The sequence below is a fragment of the Gopherus evgoodei genome, chromosome 1 (assembly GCF_007399415.2).
Source record: "Gopherus evgoodei ecotype Sinaloan lineage chromosome 1, rGopEvg1_v1.p, whole genome shotgun sequence".
In the NCBI taxonomy this organism is placed as follows: domain Eukaryota; kingdom Metazoa; phylum Chordata; order Testudines; family Testudinidae; genus Gopherus; species Gopherus evgoodei.
In genome coordinates this window covers 340,304,426-340,326,973 of record NC_044322.1, presented here as the reverse complement: position 1 = coordinate 340,326,973, position 22,548 = coordinate 340,304,426, and the positions used below count along the sequence as shown (strand labels likewise).

Here is a 22,548-nt window from a genome sequence, read left to right as displayed (position 1 = left end):
CCGTTCTGACTATGACATACTTTAGGCAATTCAAAAAAATCAAAAGTCCCACATAAAAGAAAGTGCAATGTTAGAACATAATTTGCCTTAAGGAATTGGAGTTCTAAAAGGGACATTGGTCACAACATAAGTTCATGATCTCTTGAACTTTAACATGTTCAAGGCAAAAACTAAATTAATGGACTTTCCCTGCCACTCTTGTTTAACTACTGTCAATCAAAAGAAAGAACAACAGATCTTACTAGCTACTACTAGAGCTGGCAATATTCTGGCACAGCATATGGAAGAATCACACCTGATCAGCTGCCTCTCTTTTAGGTAACCATCAATGTTCTTGAAGTAAATGATGAAAAACCAGTTTGTTCAGCCAATACCTATTCATTGGCAATTCCGGTAGACCTAACTGTTGGGACCAACATTGAGGGTTTCAGGATAGAGTGTGTTGATCGCGATTCTAGTCCCAGATCTTTCCGGTACTTCATTAATTCAGGTACTGCACTTATTTGACTCTTGAATCTCATTGTTGCATGCCTGATGCATGGGGGAAATGCTTGGATATAGACAGTCCATTTGATTTTGTGAACAAAAAAGTCTAGTACATGTTACATGCTAATACTGATATTGGCTAGGGTTTAATACCATGGTGATTGACAAGCACTTTAGAAATAACTTAAAGATTAGCTACCTAGAGCTTCCATTTAAATTAATGGCAAACTCACATTGGCTCACTGGAGCCAGCCAGACTGCTACTCCTCTTGTACACAGAGACAAATTGTACTTTCATGTATAACAGCGTAAACTGGAATAACCTCAGTGGACTTAATGGAGTTCCAGTACTTTAGATTTCTTTCAGTGTAACAGAGTGGAATTTGGGGCACTGCTCAAAACTACTCTACAAAACTTGTGTCCTACCTCCATGCTGTGCTCATTAAAATCCCTTTGTAAGAACATGTGCTTGGACACAAAAATCAATTATAAGCCAGGTGCTGTGACTCATAGACTCATAGGTCAGAAGGGATGAATATGATCATCTAGTCTGACCTCCTGCACAAGGCAGGCCACAGAACCCCACCCATCCAACTTTATAACAACCCCTTACCCAGGACCGAGTTATTGAAATCCTCAAAATTGGTTTGAAGACCTCAAGCTGCAGAGAATCCACCAGCAAGCGACCCGTGCCCCACGCTGCAGGGGAAGGCGAAAAACCTCCAGGGCCCCTGCCAATCCGCCCTGGAGGAAAATTCCTTCCCGACCCCAAATATGGCGATCAGCTAAACCCTGAGCATGTGGGCAAGACTCACCAGCCAGCACCCAAGAAGGAATTCTCTGCAGTAACTCAGTTCCCATCCCATCCAACATCTCCACGCAGACCATTGAGCAGACCTATCTGGTGGTAATCCAAGATCAGTTGCCCAAATTAACGATCCTATCATAACATCCCCTCCATATACTTATCAAGCTTTGTCTTAAAGCCAGAAAAGTCTTTTGCCCCTACTACTTCCCTCGGAAGGCTGTTCCAGAACTTCACTCCCCTAATGGTTAGAAACCTTCGTCTAATTTCAAGTCTAAACTTCCTAATATCCAATTTATACCCATTCGTCCTCGTGCCTATTTAAGTACTAAACTTAAATAATTCCTCTCCCTCCCTAACGTTAACCCCCATGATATATTTATATAGAGCAAGCATATCCCCCCGCAGCCTTCTTTTGGCCAGGCTAAACAAGCCAAGCTCTTTGAGTCTCCTTTCATAAGGCAGTTTTTCCATTCCTCGGATCATCCTTGTAGCCCGTCTCTGAACCTGTTCCAGTCTGAATTCATCCTTCTTGAACATGGGACACCAGAACTGCACACAGTATTCCAGATGGGGTCTCACCAACGCCTTATATAACGGTACTAACACCTCCTTATCCTTGTAGGAAATACCCCGCCTGATGCATCCCAAAATCGCATTTGCTTTTTTAACAGTCGTATCACATTGGCGACTCATAGTCATCCTGCTATCAACCAGTACCCCAAGGTCCTTCTCCTCCTCCGTCGCTTCCAACTGATGCGCCCCCAACGTATTTCCCAAATTCTTATTATTAATTCCTAAGTGCATGACCTTGCACTTTTCACTATTGTATTTCATCCTATTTCTATTACTCCAGTTTACAAGGTGGTTCAGATCTTCCTGAATAGTATCCCTGTCCTTCTCCGTGTTAGCAATACCCCCCAGCTTTGTGTCATCCGCAAACTTTATTAGCACATTCCCGCTCTTTGTGCCAAGGTCAGTAATAAAAAGGTTAAATAAGATTGGTCCCAAAACCAATCCTTGAAGGACTCCACTAGTGACCTCCTTCCAGCCTGACAGTTCACCTTTCAATACGACCCGCTGGAGTCTCCCCTTTAACCAGTTCCTTATCCACCTTACAACTTTCATATTCATCCCCATCTTTTCCAATTTAACTAACAGTTCGCCATGTGGAACCGTGTCGAACGCCTTACTGAAATCTAGGTAAATTATATCTACCTCATTTCCTTTATCTAAGTAATCCGTCACCTTCTCAAAGAAGGAGATCAGATTGGTTTGACATGATCTACCTTTAGTAAATCCGTGTTGCAATTCGTCCCAATTACCATTGACCTCTATGTCCTTAATTACTTTCTCCCTTAAAATTTTTTCCAAGACCTTACATACTACAGACGTCAAGCTAACAGGCCTATAATTACCCGGATCACTTTTATCCCCTTTTTTAAAAATAGGAACTACATTAGCGATCCTCCAGTCATACGGCACAACCCCCGAGATTATCGATTGCTTAAAAATTCTCGCTAATGGACTCGCAATTTCAAGCGCCAGTTCCTTTAATATCCTCGGATGGAGATTATCCGGGCCCTCCGACTTCGTCCCATTGAGCTGTTCAAGTACGGCCTCTACCTCAGTTGCGGTAATATCCACTTCCATATCCACATTCCCGTTTATCATCCCTCCATCATCGCTAGATTCCTCACTAGTCTTATTAAAAACTGAGGCAAAGTACTTGTTTAGATGTTGGGCCATGCCTAGGTTATCCTTAACCTCCATTCCATCCTCAGTGTATAGCGGCCCCACTTCTTCTTTCTTTGTTTTCTTCTTATTTATGTGGCTGTAGAACCTTTTACTATTGGTTTTGATTCCCTTTGCAAGGTCTAGTTCAATGCGGCTTTTAGCCTTCCTCACTTTATCCCTACATGTTCTGACCTCACCAAGGTAGCTTTCCTTACTGATCCTGCCTTTCTTCCACTCCCTGTAAGCTTTCTGCTTTTGTCTAATCCCCTCTCTGAGTTGCTTGCTCATCCAGTTTGGCCTACAACTCCTGCCCATTGTTTTTTTCCCCTTTCTTGGGATGCAGGCTTCTGACAGTCTCCATAGCTGCGACTTGAAGTAATTCCAGGCCTCCTCCGCATTTAAATCCACTAATTCCTCCGTCCAATCCACTTCCCTAACTAATTTCCTTAACTCTTTAAAATTAGCTCTCGAGAAGTCGAAAACCCTAATCCCAGATCTACATTTGTTTATCCTTCCATCTAGTTTGAACTGAATCAGCTCATGATCACTTGAACCAAGGTTGTCCCCTACCACCATTTCTTCTACGAGGTCCTCACTGCTCACCAACACCATTTGGTGTTGCCTCATTTCACAAAAAGGGAGCCATTTTAACTTAGGAAAAACTTCTCCTTTTGAGGCAGAGAATGGGGTAATGATTGAACAGGTGATACAGACGAATATATTAAGCAGAGAGAGGGAGAGCCTCACCCCTACTCTAGCCCCTTTATGCAACATAAAAGGCTCAGAGTAGCATAAAGGGGCTCTAAAAGCCCTGGTCCTGGCCACGGGAGGAATCTCCTGGTACAGGCACTGAGGAAAAAAACAGTAAGGTAAAGTTCTGAGGACCCCCTTGCAAAGCCTTGTATAGGGGACATGCAGAGGGTGAAGCTGGAAGCGAAAGAGGCATGTCAATTGGTGGGTCTGCACAGATACAAGGCAGTGCTGAGACCCATAGTGCAGTGATAGGGGTGCTGTTTAAGGCCTAGGCTACACTAGAAAAGTAGATCAGCAGAAAAATCCACACCCCTGAGTGACGTAGTTAAGGTAGTGTCTACCCTGATGCACTACAGCGGTGCAGTTGTGCTGCTCTAGTGTTTCAAGTGTAGACAAGCCCTAAATTAAGTCGATGAGCCAGAACAGCTCAGGATTGGGAGGGTACAAAAAGATGTCTTAAAGCCACCTTAACCCTCACCCAAGGCTGTGAGTTCTGTGCTGTGTCTGTTGGAGGCGTAGCACAGGATCTTATGCAGAATTGTTAAGACCAACTCATTCAGATGCTGTGAGGATCTCTTGCAATAGCCCTTAGCATAGAATCATAGTAGATTAGGGTTGGAAGAGACCTTAGGAGGTCATCTAGTCCAATCCCTTGCTCAAAGCAGGACCAACCCCCAACTAAATCATCCCAGCCAGGGCTTTGTCAAGCCTGACCTTAAAAACCTCTAAGGATGGAGATTCCACCACCTCCTTAGGTAACCAATTCCAGTGCTTCACCACCCTCCTAGTGAAATAGTGTTTGCTAATATCCAACCTAGACCTCCCGCTCTGCAACTTGAGACCATCGCTCCTTTTTTGGTCATCTGCCACTACTGAAAACAGCCTAGCTCTGTCCCCTTTGGAATCCTCCCTTCAGGTAGTTGAAGGTTGCTATCAAATCCCCCTACACTCTTCTCTTTGCAGACTAAATAAGCCTCAGTTCGTTCAGCCTCTCCTCATAAATCATGTGCCCCAGCCCCCTAATCATTTTCGCTGCCCTCTGCTGGACTCTCTCCAATTGGTCCACATCCTTTGTGTGGTGCGGGGCCCAAAACTGGATGCAATACTCCAGATGTGGCCTCCCTGGTGCCGAATAGAGGGGAATAATCACTTCCCTCGATCTGCTGGCAATTCCCCTACTAATGCAGCCCAATATGTCATTAGCCTTCTTGGCTATTAGGGCACACTGTTGACTCATATCCAGCTTCTCGTCCACTGTAATCCTCAGGTCCATTTCTGCAGAACGGCTTCTTAGCCAGTCAGTTCCCAGCCTGTAGCAGTGAATGGGATTCTTCCATCCTAAGTGCAGGACTCTGCACTTGTCGTTGTTGAACCTCATCAGATTTCTTTTGGCCCAATCCTTCAATTTGTCTATGTCACTCTGGATTGTATCCCTACCCTCCAGCATATCTAACTCTCCCCTATCTCCCCATATCTACCTCTCCCACAGTGTCATCTGCGAACTTGCTGAGGGTACAATCCATCCCATCACCCAGATCATTAATGAAGATGTTGAACATTAAACCTTGCGCAAAAGTCTGTTCTCAGATGTATGTTTCACTAAAGGTGCTTATTTCCTACCTTTAGTGCTTCAGTTATGGTATTATTTTCTATAGTAGTCCTGATAATCAACTTCTAATAACTGGAGCCATGTCGTAGAATGGACTAGTGCTAATGCTGCTAGAGCACATCATTCCTTTCAGCAGTTTCTGAAGGAAGTGCTGTACAGCCAAATGATTGCATAATGGATTAGTAACAAATTGCAGAAAGAAGTGAAATAGGTGGCCCTTTTCACATTGTTTTGTGCATCTGTTTTATGTTGATTTTTTTGCTTCTACTTCTAGGTAATGTGAATAATCATTTCACTTTTTCACCAAGCGCTGGCTCCAACATCTCTCAGTTGATTCTTGCATCTAGATTTGACTATGACAGTGGTTTGGATACAATCTGGGACTACAGACTGCACGTCTATATAACAGATGACAATTTGCTGTCGGGTTCTAACAGAGCTACAGCCCTCATTGAAACTGGGACAGTGACATTAAGCATCAAAGTTATCCCAAACCCGACTACTACCACCACTACTACAGTAAGTTCACTGAAGTTCTGAATCTTCAACTTAATTCTGTGGCTGTTGCATGGGTGGGTCTGTGTGGGACAATTAAAACAACTGAGGGTAAGTGCACTCCAAAGAACACAAGAATTACTGTGGGCCCAATCCTGGGCAAGGGTAAGCATCTTTCACTTACAGTGAAGTCAGTGGGAGACAGGAAGCTCAGTGCCTTGCAGGATTGGACCGGTATACAAACCCATAATGTTTATTTTTTATTTCACTCTCTACAACAAAAAAGGCACTTACCCAAGGTCCAGGTACCCTACCGCCACCTAAGATCACAGCCAATACAAGAAAGAATCCCAAATAGCCTAGCACCTTGTCAAAACATCAGTCCATAATAAAATACACCTCTACCCTGACATAACGCTGTCCTTGGGAGCCAAAAAATCATACCACTTTATAGATGAAACCGCATTATATTGAACAAGCTTTGATCCACCGGAGTGCCCAGCCCCACCCCCCTGGAGCGCTGCTTTACCGCGTTATATCCGAATTCATGTTATATCAGGTCACATTATATTGGGGTAGAGGTGTAATTGATTAAAAATACCCCATTCTGCAGCATACTCTACACCAGTGGTTCTCAAACTAGGGCCACTGCTTGTTCAGGGAAAGCCCCTGGCGGGCCAGGCCGGTTTGTTTACCAGCCGCATCTGCAGGTTCGGTCGGCTGCGGCTCCCACTGGCAGTGGTTCGCTGCTCCAGGTCAATGGGGGCTGCGGGAAGTGGCAGCCAGTACATCCCTCAGCCCGCACTGCTTCCTGCAGCTCCCATTGGCCTGGAGCAGTGAACTGTGGCCAGTGGGAGCCGTGACTGGCTGAACCTGTGGATGCGGCAGGTAAACAAATGGGTCTGGCCTGCCAGGGGCTTTCTCTGAACAAGCGGTGGCCCTAGTTTGAGAACCAGTGCTCTATACCCCATCCCCTCTGACTTCCACTCTCCCTGCAAGCTTGAAAAAACAGATGGCCCTGCTTGAGTCGTGGAGCCTACCACATGGAAACTGTCAAAGAGTCTCATGTGCACAGCATACAAATGAGAAGTTATAGACTTTGGCAGCTGCATTGATAAGGAGAGAGCAGGAGTTAACCTTTGCCTGGGATATTAACATTTCTTCACGTATTTCTCAGAGACTGGTTTTTGGTTCCTAGCTAAACACTGCTTTGGCTGGCTCACACATCTGTATGTTTCTCTAATGAGAAAATACAAATTAATCTGTGTGTGTGAAAATAATAATAATTAAAAAAAGGCAGCACAAAACTAGCTTTCAGCCAGCCAGAAGGGATATTTCTCCATCATTTGTATCACCCAAATATTACACCCAGTGACTGTCCACTGCAAAAATTCAAGCTGTTCTATACACATCTAGCATATCCCGCTCACCCTCATCCAATGTTTTTGTGGGTTTCAAACACACAAAGTTGCAAATAAATGTTAAGTGTGGGATGAAGTCTTTGATCAATGCCCTACATATGCAGTGGGAGTTAGTCACTGGGCCCACAGGGTCCAGGCCAATTGGGGGCCCCTGGGTTCTGCCATCTGGTGGGTGAGGCTGGGAAGCCCCCTCCTCCAGCATCCCCGACCCCATCCCTGACAGAAGGTACGGGATAGGGAAAGCCCACTGCCGGGTCCTCAGACTCTGTCTCTGGTAGACGCTGCGGGATGGGGGGAAACCACACAGCACGCCCTTCCCCCACCCTGCCCCTGTCCCGGGTAGAAGATGCGGGATGGGAGAAAAAACCTGCAGTGCCCCACCCCCACCCCGGCAGAAGCCGGGTACAGGGGAAGCCCCCTCAGTACCTGACCCCATGTCTGGAAGAAGCTTTGGGATGGCAGGGGGAGCCCCTATGCCCAACCCCGCTCTCTGGCAGAAATGCCGGTCAGGAGAAGCCCCAGCACCCCAACCCTATTCCTCCCCAGAAGTGCAGAAGGTGGCAGGGGAAGTCCCAGCACCTGGACCCCCACTGCGGCCCTGGGACTGGAGGAGCTCTCACTCCCCGCTGCAGCCTGGGGCCATGTCACGAGGACGGAGCTTCTCCGGATTTGGGGCCACCGTGGGGGTGGGGCAGAAAAGAGCAAACAGGTTGTGGGGCTGGCAGAATGGGAGGGGGCCCTGGGTGGAACAGGGGTGTGGTCCCAGGGAAGGGGCAGAAAAGGGTGGGGCTGTGGGTGGGGCCACAGGCAGAAGGGAAGCAGAGGAGCCTCCCACTTGCTCTAAGGTTTCCCAGGTCCTTGGGCCAATCTGCTTTTGTAAATATGGGAAGTTCCATAGCCGAGCCACCTCAGGAAGAACTGTGGTTCAGAGTCACAATTCTTTCCCTGTCTCCATCACTTCTCTCAGAGGGAGGTAATTTGTGCCAGCACTTTACCAGATGCAGATTGCTTCTGTCATCCTGCACCATGTCAGCTCTACTGGCAGGTGTTTTAAAAAAGAGGGGTGTGCAGCCACGGGTCTGCCTCATTCTTCACCCTGCTCTGCCACCCTGCTTGGTGGCATCAGCCCCTGCTCTCCCCAGCGCACCTGAGCCAAGATGCGGGGAGGTTGCAGAGGGTGGACAAGGGAGTGGAATCTTACATGCTGTGCCTTAAGTAAACCCACAGATGAGCCAAGTAGAGACAGGCCTGGATCAGAAACCTAGAATCTCACATGTGGAGTGTTTGAAATCACAGGAGCTTTGCTTTGGAAATGCCTGGATCCAAACTTCCTAACTGACTCCTATCTCTGTTAATATACAAAAATACCCTGTAGTGAAAGTTAAGATTGCCACACACAGCCCAATCCATAGAAATCAGATGTTAAACTGCCTACTGGTACTTGCGCTCTACCCCTTCTCCCACAGCCACACACTTTACCATTACCACAAACTACCATGCACCACAGATCACATACCACAACCTCAATTCTGCTTCCCTCATGCTACCAGCCTTTCAGCACTAGGCTACTCCTGCATCTTCTCTCCTGGATTCCACCTTCACTCAGTACTGCCAGCCTTCAGAGATCATGAGTAAGACCCTGCACATTATGAGATTTAAAAAAAGCAACAAATCAAGCTTTTCAGTCTGTTTTTTTTTTTACTTTTTAACACCCCTCTACTTCTCTGCTAATGGAAAAGTCAACCTTTAATGCATACCTCTCCCTGGCTGCTCAAATGGAGACTCCATTTATCCTCTCCTCTCTCCTAAGATAGATAAACTGTCATCAATTCCCTATTACTGTCTTGACTTTCTCCCCTCCTAGCTTATCTCCTTTGACAAAAGAAAGACTGGAAGGTAGTAGTTGAAGAACTACTGATCTAATTAATACATCATGATTCACACTCATACCTAGAACTTATATTTCTTTTAGGGTTGATGGATTAACTACACATATTAAAGAATTTTGATATGTTTAATCATTCATATATGAGATAGTGTCTCTGCTGATCTTCACAGCCCGTCTCCTGTCCAGCCCCCTTAACCATGCAGTGGAAGCCATTTTCCCCGTGGGTGATGCTTCAATCTAACTGAAAACAGTGGACTGTTGCAGCCAACTTTATTAAGGGCAGCCTCACTTTCACATACAGATAGACTGTATGAAAATGGTGGCCATGTTGCTGGTTTCAGTCCCATTGACAGTAATAGGAAATGAAATGTCCCTTATTCAACACGGTCACCATGAATTGGTGCCTTTCATCATGTTTTCATGAGACAAAAAACCTGACTCCAAAAATCGCTCGAGTCACAAAAAAAATCACAAGAGTTGCACTATCTCATCTGCTTCCAACACTATTAGTTGTGTCCATTTGGGGTAATAGTTTGGTGAAGTTTGGTGGTCAGTTGGATGGCCCTGCTGTGGCTCAGCTGTACTCGGAGGCTGCCGGGAGATTGGGCAGGCGCTGCTGCAAATCCTCATTCCCAATAGGTATCCTAGGATCATCCTAAATGAGGGCAGCCTATGGCCTCAGTCCCATCAAGAATAGTGGGAGATGGTGGCCATTTTGAAAGAGGGCAATTGCTGGTGAGTTTCTTTGAAGATTTTATGTGCCCAACCCTGCTGGCTAATAAGCTTTATGATGAAGAATAATGGAAAAAGATTACCTTTAACTGTAAATGTTTTCTTTCAGTAACTACACATTGAACCAGATCTACTCAAGAATCATGTATCTGACAGTTTTTGTGTGGATACTCAATGTTATTTTAAAGATATCAGTCAACAAGGAATAGCCAGAAACCCTAATGAATTTAGTGCAGAGACCAATTAAAAAGTTTATAAAAACGATATAGGAAACTCAAAGGCAATGAAAATGAATAGTGCAAAATTTCACACGGAAAGGACACCGCAGTAGAGAAAAAACACTAATGTTTCTGAATACCTCTCATTTTGGGGGGACCTCAGATATAGCTCGCAACTTTGTGGTTTAGGCTTTTTTCTAGAGCCAAGGAATGTCACATGAGAATTTGAGGTTTCACTTATTTTTATGTAATGTTCCCGATTCCTCTAGGATCAACGCATTTTTAGAAAGGGAATTGTGTTACTACTACATTAGCATTGAACTGCATACAATGGTAGTGCTTTAAAACTTTCCAGTTTTGCCTTAGATAACTGGAAACTATAACCTCAACACTGAATAGTATTTCCTGTACTTCCATATACAAAGATAGTGAGGTAGAATCTTCTAGTTGTCTAAGGGTATATCTATCTTCACCGCAATCGGGAGATGCGACTGCAGCGTGGGTAAACATACCTGAGCTAGCTTTGATCTAGCTAGATCAAACCTAGCTCCAGTAACAACAGCAGTGGAGGGGGCAGCAGTCCAAGATAGGCTACCTTACCGAATACCACCCCACTCAGGACTCTGGCTACATATTTAAATGGCTTGGGGCTGTGCCACCATCCCTGCTGCTGCAGCCATACTGATATTGTTACTTGAGCTAGCTTCAAAGTTAACTCGGATATGCCTACACATGCCACAGTCACACCTCCTGAGTGCAGTGCAGACATATCCTAAGGCAATCCAGAATTTTTAAACACAACCACTGCATGCATGTTTTAATAGAAAAACACAGGAGCACAATCAGGAACATACTTTTTATACTAGGTGTCAACAAAATTCAGAGTTTGCAGCATTTAAGAACCTTTTATATTTTTTTTCCCAAAGCCTGCCATTACGCTTCTGATCAGAACAGAAAATGTTTATTCTGAATCAGCTTGGTATGTGCCGTTCCTCATTACTGTTGGCAGCATGCTACTACTTGGACTCCTTGGATACCTAGCCTTCCTGCTGGCAAAATATATCCGTACCTACTGTCCACCAAAACCCAAAGCAGATAAAAGACCACTGTAAGTAATCAAAAAAAGAACATAAACACTAATTTTCTTGAGAAAGAGTGAGTTTTTTGTTATTACTATTGAGAAATACCTGCTACTTATAAAGACAGCTTGATGCTCTGAGTGTTAATGGAATTTATATTTTGAATATTTTAGAGCAATATGTTGTTTGCTGTAATAAACTTCACTAGTTGTTGGAATAGGATGTTGATTATTTAAAGAGACAAGAGTCAAATCAAAATGAAATCAAAATGCTTGGTGGATTTACTGATACTTTAGTCAAATGTTTTAGCTGAACATCACAAGCAGAAAAAATAATAATTGTTTCTTACCACCAGAAGTCCCAATCAGGATCCTGGCAAAATTGTGCGAAGATCTTTCAGAATGAGAGATAACTAAGGCTATGTTTTAGTCATGGGTATTTTTAGTAAAAGTCCTGGATAGGTCATGGTCAGTGAACAAAAATTCATGTCCCATGATGTATACTTGACTTGTACTATTTACCTGTAAGTAAAACTTGGGCCGGCGCCTGTGGACGCTCTGGGGTGTATGGGAGGGTGCAGTTTGGGGATGCCGTGGGTGCTGGGGGGATGGCCTGGGACCCCCGCTGGTGCTGGGGTGGGGCTGGTGGGGCAGGTAGGTTCCCTACCTAGCTCTGTGTGTCCCTGCAGCTCCTAGGGGGAGGAAAGGCCGGGGGGCTCCACACACTTCCCCCACCAAACTCCGGTTCCGCAGCTTCCATTGGCCAGGAACCACAACCAATGGGAACTGTGGAGGCGGTGCCTGCAAGCAGGGACAGCGTGCAGAGCCCCCTGGCCTCTCTGACTAGGTCAGAGTTGCAGGGTCATGCCGGCTGCTTCCGGGGAGCCTCCCCTTCAAAGTAAGCACTGCCCCACACCCTAACCTCCTGCCCCAGCCCTGAGCTCCCTCCCACACTGCTACTGCTGCTGGCCCAGGGGCTGCCTTGGGTAGCTCCTCACGAAGGTCACAGAAAGTCACGGAATCCATGACTTCCATGACCTCTGTGACAGACATGCAGTTAATAAAATATTAACTGAAAGCTATTGTTATTAGTCTAGAGATGTGTGCAAGGAGTTTAGCCATTTGTGGTAGAAATGACAAATGGATACAGTGGCATAGAATCTGGCTATTGTTATTGTTTATTAATTGGTGCCAATGATTCAGCTGGGCCACGTTAAAAAGCAATCTTGATATTTTCAAGTCACATTTTAAACCTTTCCAATATTTTAAAAGATATTAGCTCAGCCCTAGAATTGGATGGGGAGTGCAATTTTTTAACGTATAATTTTGGAGGGTGGTATAACTCCACTATGCTGTTACTGATAAGATTAAAAAATATACAACCATTCTCTTGGGAGTCACAAGAACAATATTCAGGGCTGTTTTACTGCTCCTGGTAGCTCAACAGCAGTAGTTAATAATGCTGAGGTGCAGCAGAACAAACATGCCCAAATGAAACAAACCGAAAAAGGTCAAACACAAAAAAAAAATCCATTTGCCAAATGAAAAAAGAACAGATTTGTTAGGGCTAGAACTGGAACATGATTTTTTTTTTGTAGACAGGTATTGCATATATTAACTATATTGATAACTATATTTTTATTACAGGAAAAACACACCAGGTATGTATCTTTTTTTAATGCTTTTATTACTTCTTAAGAACAAGTGCACCACTTAATAAGCTGCATCTCCACTAGCAGCTCAGGGTGTAATTCCAAGCTCCTGTACACATATGCTAGCTCTCATCTGAGTTAGCGTGCTAAAAGTAGTACTGTGGCTGTAGTAACCTAGACAGTGGCAGCAGTGGCATGGACTAGCTGTGCCGGGAGTGTATCCTGGGGATCAGGCGAGTTTGCACTTGGCACTGCTAGCCGGTGTTGCTACTGCTGTTGCCCTTGGTACCATGGCTATGCTACTATTTTTAGCATGCTAGTTCAGATGAGAGCTAGCACTAGTATGTGTACACAAGCTGGGGATCCACACCCCGAGCGTGCAGGGTAGACATAACCTTAGTCAGAGAAATTTGTAATTCCATTTTCAGATACATAATCCAAGTATAGGGATAACTGGGTGAAATTATATGGCCTGTGCTAATACAGAAGGTCACAATAGATGATCTAATGGTCCCTTCTGGTCTTAAAAATCTATGAAATTGTTGAGTAAAGAACAAGCCTGGTGTAGCCTAGTGCTCTGGCATGGTGGGGCAGGAATTTATTAACTGTTTTCCAATTAGCCTTACCAGCACTTTTCATTAGTTCAATCTTCTAAATACAGGTTGAGCTGACTCAGTAACAACCAGCTTCTGGACACTGGATACACAACCGGGCTTCCCAATTTGGAAGTCACGATTCTCACCTATAACAAAGGATTTTGGGTGCCTGGTTTTAGACCCTTAGAGGTGCCTGATTTTTCAGAGGCTGGATGCTTGGTACTTTCTGAAAAATTGGGTTCCTTCAAGTTGTCTCAAGTTGAGCATCCAAAAGTTGAAGCGGTGAGGGGAAAAGGAAGACGGTTTGAAGTAATTGTTCAGGCTCAGACCCATCTGTAGTAATTATACATTTTAGGCCATCACATGCCAACCAACAGAGCCTGTTGGTGGCTGGAAGTGTTGTTTGAAGGGAGATTTTTAAAAAAGCCTCAAAGGAGGGAACAAAAACGGAAATGCAGAAATGTAGAGGCAGCATGCACCCTTGAAATTGGGTAGCATCCATGGGTCTGTACTGTAGAGAAGCCCAGCCTCCCTACTATTGGCACTGACTCTGACCCATAGGAAAAGAAATGTAGGTGCTGAGCACCCACTGGCAGATCCCCTATCAGCGCCTCCTCCTTTCCCCAGTGCCTCTTGCCTGCTGGCAGCCCTACCAATCAACACCTCCTCCTCCCTCCCAGTGACTCTTGCCGCTGTGGATCAGCTGTTCTGCAGCATGCAGCAGGCACTGGGGGGCAGGGGAAGGCGCTGATTAGCGGCTGCCACTGGCAGATAGTTCGTGCTTGGGGCAGGGGTCACAATAGGGCAAGAAGAGGTGGGGAGGGGGTGTGGCCTTGAAGGACGGGGTGGAGTGGGGAGGTTCTGGGGCGAAGCCGGAGGGAGCACCCTTCCCCCCTGGCACATTAGAAAGTTGGCACCTATGCTCACTACTAACTCAGAATGAGTGAAAATGGGGGTCGGGTGGGGGAAGGAGATTGTAAATATCCAATCCATTTTTCAAATCAGAATTTTGCTTAATTGAGTTTGCAACACTTTCTTGTTTGACTTCCATCAACTTGCAAGTGCATGAGCTTTACAAGTGAAAATACTCAAGAAAGCTACATTTTAGTTCAAATATTCCCCACAGGTAAAATTTGCTCTCCTGCAGAGGGCCAGCGCAAGGGCTTTGGAGCAGCTGAATCCTCAGAATATGGCTTGATTGGGAGTTCAGCTATGCATAGCCCTAGTGCTGTCTGTCTGCACAGAAGGGAATTTCTTCCTCAAAGCAAATAATTCACTGTCAAAAAGTCTGAGTAATTTTGAATTAAGAATACATGTGAATTTCTAAATCTTTTCAAACAATCAATGGAAAGTAAAATTCATTGAGGAAATTATTTGTGGCAAATTATTCACCTCTACTTCTGGGGAAAGACTGTCAAGTGTGACTAGCAATTTTGGGTGGCCAACCTGAAACACCTCAAAGGGGACTGATTTTCAGAAAGTTCTGATCACTTATCCTGTGAAAGTCAGGCACTTTTAAAGGTGTCTCAAACTCACTATCATTTTTGAAAATCTTGTCTTTAATATCTACATGTCACAGTCAAAAAAATTCTGATTTCTTAAGCCTGGTCTACACTAAGGGTGAGGGGAAATCGATCTAAGTTACGCATTATATGAATAATGTAGCTGAAGTCGACGTATTTAGATCTATTTACCATGGTGTCTTCACTGTGGTAAGTTGATGGCTGATGCTCCCTTGTCGACTCTGCCTGTGCCTCTTGCTCCAGTGGAGTACCAGAGTCGACAGGAGAGCGCTCGGCGGTTGATTTATCATGTCTAGATTAGACACGATAAATCGACCCCCCTGGATCGATCACTGTCTGTCGATCCTGCGCATAATGTAGACAAGCCCTTAGAATATGCATTTTCTTTCCTGTAGAAAAGAAGAAAGTTAAGAAAGAAGAGGTTTGGGTAAGTACTGTAAGTCACAAAGTAAAGTAAGTGTTTGGCCCATACCAGTCCTACAGTATGGTCACAGAACCTGTGGGATTTTTGTATGATGCCAATGATGGAGATTGCAAGATAGAATTCTTGGCATAGTTTGTTTCTGCCACTGGACATGTTTTCTACAAACCCACTATTTCAAAAATATTGAATAGTGCTATTTTCTAATTGTAGACATATCCTTGATGTTTTTTCATATATACAGAGGGAAAATTGGAAGCAATCACTAGAAATACTAATGGGAATTTTAGCAAGTGGATCAATTATGCCATATTAGATCCAATACATCTGTTAGTCTTTAAGGTGCCACAGGACTCATAGTTGTTTTATATTAGATCCTGGTCCCACAGATCTTACTCAGCCAATGAGAATGTGGTCTAAACAAAGACTGTAGGATTATTACTAATATAACAGTAACACTCAGATTCCAACTCAGACTGGTGCCCTGTTGTGTTAGGTGCTGTCCATATATAAGTGACAATCCCTGCCCTAAAGAGTTTACAACCTAAAGAGACAAGACGGGCAAAGAGTAGGAAGGGAATCAGAGAGAAGTGATGTGTCCAAGATCACAAAGTAGGTCCGTGGTAGAGATGGAAATAGGTGCAGGTCTTGACTCCCAGTCTGGTGACCTGTCTACTAAGCATGAAGCTCCTTATCCACCAACAGTGTGCTGAGCGTTTTATAGAGGAGGGGTGAAATCCAGGCTTGATTAAAGTCAATAGCAAAACTCCCATCGACTTCAGTGGGGCCAAGATTTCACCCAAATCCCTGTCTGAAAGGATTTACAATCCAGACAGACACACAAAATACAGTGAGAGTAACAGGATGCAGTGGGAAGCAGCCCGTGTTTTCAGGAACATCTGTGTCCATGTCCTCCTCACGCTGCCATCTCTTAGCCAGGTTCTGCACATACTGCAGTATAATGTGCAAGGTGTTTACAATGCTCACAACAGCAGCGGTGAGCTGAGTGGGCTCCATGCTTGCCATGCTACGGCATCTGCACGGGTAACCCAGGACAAAAAACGTATAATGATTGTCTGCAATTGCTTTCACGGGAAGGGGTGGAGGGAAGACTGATGACATATACCTAAAACCACCTATGACAATGTTTTTGCCCCATCAGGCATTGCGAGCTTAACCCAGAATTCCAGTGGGCAGTGGAGACTGCAGGAACTGTAGGATAGCTTCCCACAGTGCACTGCTCTGTGAGTCGATGCTAGCCACAGTAGTGAGGACGCACTCTGCCAACCTAATGCGCTTAGTTGGGGACATACACAATCGACTGTATAAAATTGCTTTCTAAAGATCGACTTCTATAAAATCGACCTAATTTCATAGCGTAGACATACTCTGAGTCTCCTCTCAGTTACACTGCTGCTGGTCAGGAGTAATGCTGTTGAAGTCAATGTATTTACACTGTGTAAAATTGGTTTGAGTGGAGAAATAGGCCTTTTGTTGTTCTCCTTCTGCTTGGTCTTTGGATAATAATCTCCCTTCTGACCCCCACCGCGACTCCACTACTCTTGTGTCTGATATAGGGGGATGGGAAATGTAGTCTGGCTGGGGAGCCCAGTCTATAGAGGTGAATGGAGGCATGATGCACCTGAACTACAACTCCCATGAGGCACCATGGTGGGATTTCTGAATATAACATTTTCAGGTGTTGGCCAAAAACATTTTGATATTTGGGTGGGGTTTTTGTTTGTTTGTTTTTTGTTTTAAGGAAAAGTCAAAATATATTATGGAAACAAAATTTTTCATGAACTGTGTTTGCTTTAGTTGAAACCCAATTTTCCCTTCTAAAACAACAGGGCTTGTTAGGTCCGTAATTTGTTTATGGGGCTTTAGGATAAGGATTTTCAACTGTCTAGCTTGTTACCTTCCTACCTGAGGAAAGGACTATGGTGAAAGGCATTTTGGAAGAATTGTGATTTATAGAGGGATTGGATGAGGAGATGGAAGTGAGGTGAACCAGGTCAGGGTTTTTATTTAGTGACATTGGAAAAACAAAACCAATGTGACCTGTTAAATCTGGCCCAATGTGTGATATTAAACACTGAGAAAGCAGGCATTGAAAATAAGGAATCTTCAGCTAGTCAGGCTACACAATGCTGTCATTAGGGCTGGAGGATTCCGTCTCCATCCCCAGACACGTTAACAGACTTTTCCAGTAGCTGTACTGGCTGCGAATGCATCCCAATTCTTCAGGGCAAATTGAACATTAGACACTATTACTTTTAAACCCTGCACTGTAGTTACAAATGTGCACTCACCAGAGGTGCCTTCTCTGCCTTCAGGGTCGGGGATCCTGCCTTGGGAGGGTATTGGCTCCAGGATGATGAAAAGGTCCTGGCTGCCGGGGAGAACGGATTCACCGCTTGTCTGCTGCACATTCTCCTTCTCCTTTTCCTCCTCATTCACAAAATCCTCCTCCGTGTTGCGTGAGACTCCTCCCTTGCAGATGTCCATGGACAGTGGTGGGGTAGTGGTAGGGTCCCTCCTAGAATGCCATGCAGCTGATCATAGAAGCGACATGTATGGGGCTCTGACCCAGAGCGACCATTTGCCTCCTTTGTCTTTCAGTAGGCTTGCCTGAGCTCCTTGACTTTCACGTGGTACTGCTGTTTGTTCCTGTTGTAGCTCTGTCCATCATGCCCTGTGTGATTTTGGCATATATATTAGCATTTCTTCTTTTTGATTGGAATTCTGCCTGCACAGATTCTTCTCCCCATACAGTAATCAGATCCAGTGTCTCCCGTTGGCTCCATGCTCCATGCTGGAGCTTATTTGTGATTCTGGGGGGACTTCATGGTCACCTGTGTTGCTGAGCTCCCCATGCTGACCAAACAGCAACAAGTTCCTGGGGCTTTTCCTATGTACTAGGCTAGTGCATCGAAGTTCAAAGTGCTGTCCAGAGAGGTCACATTGGAACACTCTCGGATAGCTCCCAGAGGCCAATAACATCGATTTGCGTCCGCACTACCGCAAATTTGACCCAGCAAGGTTGATTTTAGTGCTACTCCCCTCACCAGGGAGGAGTACAGAAGTCAATTTTAAGAGCCCTTTAGTTCAATGGAATGGGGCTGCTATAAAATCGACCCAATGCAGCTAAATTCGACCTAATCCTGTAGTGTAGACCAGGGCTCAGGCTCTAATTCTTTTAGTTCTGATCATTCTGATGCAGCAAAATGACATGATTAATTCCAGGGTAATAGAGACTTGTGTACGTCTAACATGATATTTGGAGTCATTTAGTAGGTCAGAGCCTATTAATTCTCCTTTGAACATTTGGTAGCAACACCATAAGCCACAACGGCTTTTGTTGCCAGTTCTGATTAAACTCACCCTAATGCTATATGTGGGTCATATAAATCTGCTTCAGTCCAGTAGGTAAAAATGTCCAAGTCACTGCTTCTCCTTCTTGTTTAATTATTTCACAGGTTTGATTTCACATTGTCTCTCTCTTCGTAGGAAATGACCAAGATAAACACTGTCTTTGATGGAGAAGCCAGAGACCCAGGTAAGGAAAAATTTAAAGTGAATTTAAATGTTTGGCTTGAAATAAACTGGATTGGTTACCTTAACTCTGGTTAGATATTTGCATTTCATTTAAGGCTTGTTGTTTCCAAGGAGAATGGGAATTACAATGTTGATAAATGCAGTAATGCACACTGAAAAATATAAACCCAGCTATTCATATAAAATAATGGGGTCTTCTAAATCAGCTGTTACCACTCAAGAAAGATCGTGGAGTCATTGTGGACAGTTCCTTGAAAACATCTGCTCAATGTGCAGTGGTAATCAATAAAGTTAACAATGTTAGGAGCCATTAAGCAAGGGATAGATAATAAGACAGATAATATCATAATGCTACTGTGTAAAGCTATGACCCGCTCACACTTTGAATACTAAAAAGCAACAAAGAGTCCTGTGGGACCTTATAGACTAACAGGTTTATTGGAGCATAAGCTCTTGTGGGTGAATACTCACTTTGTCAGATGCATGTAGTGGAAATTTCCAGAGGCAGGTATAAATATGCAGGAAAGAATCAGTCTAGAACCTCGTTATCAGAGGCTACCCCCTGATACTTGACACCTTGAATACTGTATGCAGTTCTGGTTGCCCCATCTCAAAAAAGATAGATTGAAAAAGTTACAGAAGAGGGCAATAAAAATGATTAGGGGAGTGGAACAGCTTCCATATGAGGAGAGATTAATAAGACTAGGACTGTTCAGTTTGGAAAAGAGATGAATAAGAGGTCTATAAAATCATGGACGGTGTGGAGAAAGTGAATAAGGAAGTGTTATTTCTTCACATAAACACAAGAACAAAGGGTCACCCAATGAAATTAACAGGCAGCAGGTTTAAAACAAACATAAGGAAGAACTTCTTCACACAACACACAGTCAACCTGTGGAACTCATTGCCGGGGATGTTATAAAGGCCAAAAGTATAACTGGGTTAAAAAATGAATTAGATAAGTTCATACAGGATAGGTCCATCAATGGCTATTACCCAAGATGTTCAGGGATGCAACCCCAGGTGCTGTGACTGTACGACAGGGGGTGGATCACTTGATAAAGTGCCCTGTTCTGTTCACTCCCTCTGAAGCATCTGGCACTGGCACAGTCAGAAGACAGGATACTGGGCTAGATGGACCATTGGTCTTATGTTCACAGGTTATAAAAAATCACACCAATGCCCTAATAACATTGTAAATGAGCTAAGATATCTAAATATCTTGAAAGCATGTACACTGAATATACAGAGAGAGAATATGCATTATGGAGCAACTCCTGTTCCCCCTGCCAAGGAGTGGCACCAGGTGGAAGGGCTGCAGGAGGGGCAAAGCCCTCCCCCGAGATTTTTACATTTGCTTAAAGTTCCACAGGTGGCAGAGCTGGGGGTGGGAGGGGCAAGGCCTGACCACTTTTAAGCAGTAGTCCTGTAATAAATTGGTACAGCTGCTGCTGGAGGGGTCAAGAGTCACTGTGGCTGCATGGTGGCAACGCCACTGAAAATTGACTTGCCCACCCCTTTATACAGATGGAGGGGTGGCTGGACCAAATGGTGTTGCTATCTGGTGTATGGGTAGTGTGTTCCTGTAAGCAGAGCACAGGGGAGTGCGCTGAGAACCTGACTCCTACTGGCATCATCTTGTGCACTGTGTGGATAAGGGAGAGGGGAGGCTCTTAGCCTGAGAGAGACCTGGGGAGCCCTGCTAGGGATCAGACGAGTGGGGACCAGAACAGAGAGTCTCTGTCAGGAGGGTGAGGGTGGGGAGACCAGAATTTTCTTCCCTAAATCCCCCCGCCCTCCCTGGAAATATCTGAATTGGTGCCACTTCTGCCAAGCAGGAATATGTGGATTTAGCACAGGGAGCTGGGGGAAAGATTCCTTTCTCCCCTGTGTGTGGAGGTGTAGGAGGACTGCTCCATGTAGCGACTGTAGTGCTAGGGCTGCAGGAATCCCTGTGGCAGTTGTACCCCTTCCCCACATTCAGGGGGCGGGCCGGTGGATTACGAGTAGATGTATTGACGCCACCTCCAAAATCTGCACACGGAAGCACAGCAGAGGTCAATGGGTCTCACTCCTGCACAACTGTTGAGAGCCCACCAAAGCAGGCAAAGCAGTGGGTCTGAAATGTACCCAGAGGAGTGCACACTAGTGATTAGGCACCTATAAGAGCAACTTCCAATTGTTCCCCTGCAGAAGAGCATACATGTTGTCATGGACTGCCAAACCCTATTATACTACTCAGCCATTAGGTGGTGTCATGTGTAACATCCCTTATCTGAGCTTGTAGTAACTATAGCCAGCACTGCATTAAAGGATCTTATGGAGGACACCTCTCATGTGTCCAGGGCCGGCTCCAATGTTTTTCCCACCCCTAGCAGCAGAAAGAAAAAAAAAGACGTGATTGGTGGCACTTCGGCGGCAGCTCTACCACCGCCGCTTTCCTCTTCGGTGGCAATTCAGTGGCGGGTCCTTCCCTCTGAGAGAGACTGAAGGACCCACTGCCGAAGAGCCGGACGTGTCACCCCTTCCCATTGGCTGCCCCAAGCCCCTGCTTGGTGCGCTGGTGCCTGGAGCTGGCCCTGCATGTGTCTGTCTGGGGTGGAAGTTCAATAGACAGTCCATATCTGCTACAAGAGCCTGACCTGCTTGTAGCAGCCCAGCAACCTACTGTGCACAAATACATGACATGTCCTTTCCTGACTGCCTTAGCTCTAAAGCAACAAGGTGGTTGAAGTAATATCTTTTACTGGACCAACTTCTTTGGTGAGAGATACAAGCTTTCAAGCTACACAGAGCTCTGCCTCTTCCCAAGTAGCTCGAAAACTTGTCTCTCTCACGAACAGAAATTGGTCCAATAAAAAATATGACCTCACCCATCTTGCCTTTGTAATATCTTGGGACTGACACAGCTGTGAGAACAACGTCTACAAACATTGGATCTAAAGGTGACGAATACAATGGTGTTTGGGCTCAGGCTCTAGCTACAGAGTTCAGAGGATCTGAAATGCACCACGGTGTGATGACACTTGTGCTATGCCATGACTTAAGCGTTATGCTGCAGTACAATGTTGCAGGGGCAGCAGAGATGTGTGTGCACCCTAGAAGTGCATTCCTGCAGCCTCGAGGAGGTTGGCTTTGTATGGGGACATTAGTATCTCAGAAGAGTTGTGTGAAGTCATCTTCCCATGTGTGCTGATGAGAATGAGACCTGCCATGCAGACTGGGGTTATTCTCAGAGTGAGTGCTCTTTTGGGATGAATTAGCACATCATGGGAACAGTGCCACAACATCCCACCTGCAAGACTTGGATTCATAAGTGCTCAGTTCAGCAGACTCAAGAGGAGCTGGGTAAGGTGTCCTTCAAACTCCACTGGTGCAATAATTAAACCTTGCATGATACCCCATCCACATTTTCAGGCTATCACCTCAGCACCTTTTGTGCTGGTAACTACATCTAGGGCTATTAGACATTCCCTATTCTTTTCTATTCTAAAGTGCCTAATCTGCAAGTAGCCATACAAATGTGAGGAGAGATCCAAATTTTATCTTTAATTGCCCAAATGACACTAATGTGTC

The 22,548-nt window shown here is 45.0% G+C and overlaps 1 protein-coding gene across 5 annotated transcripts in view; it reads left to right on the top strand.

Annotated features, from left to right (window-relative positions):
* The window catches only part of CDHR3 (cadherin related family member 3), a 76,723-nt gene that overhangs the window by 44,440 nt on the left and 9,735 nt on the right, over window positions 1–22,548 (top strand). For all 5 annotated transcript variants that reach the window (XM_030551495.1, XM_030551343.1, XM_030551412.1 and 2 more), the window contains 6 exons: window positions 319–490; window positions 5,665–5,909; window positions 11,071–11,252; window positions 12,870–12,883; window positions 15,389–15,420; window positions 18,925–18,973. In XM_030551495.1, coding sequence (XP_030407355.1) covers window positions 319–490; window positions 5,665–5,909; window positions 11,071–11,252; window positions 12,870–12,883; window positions 15,389–15,420; window positions 18,925–18,973 — 694 coding nt within the window. The remainder of the gene's footprint in view (window positions 1–318; window positions 491–5,664; window positions 5,910–11,070; window positions 11,253–12,869; window positions 12,884–15,388; window positions 15,421–18,924; window positions 18,974–22,548) is intronic.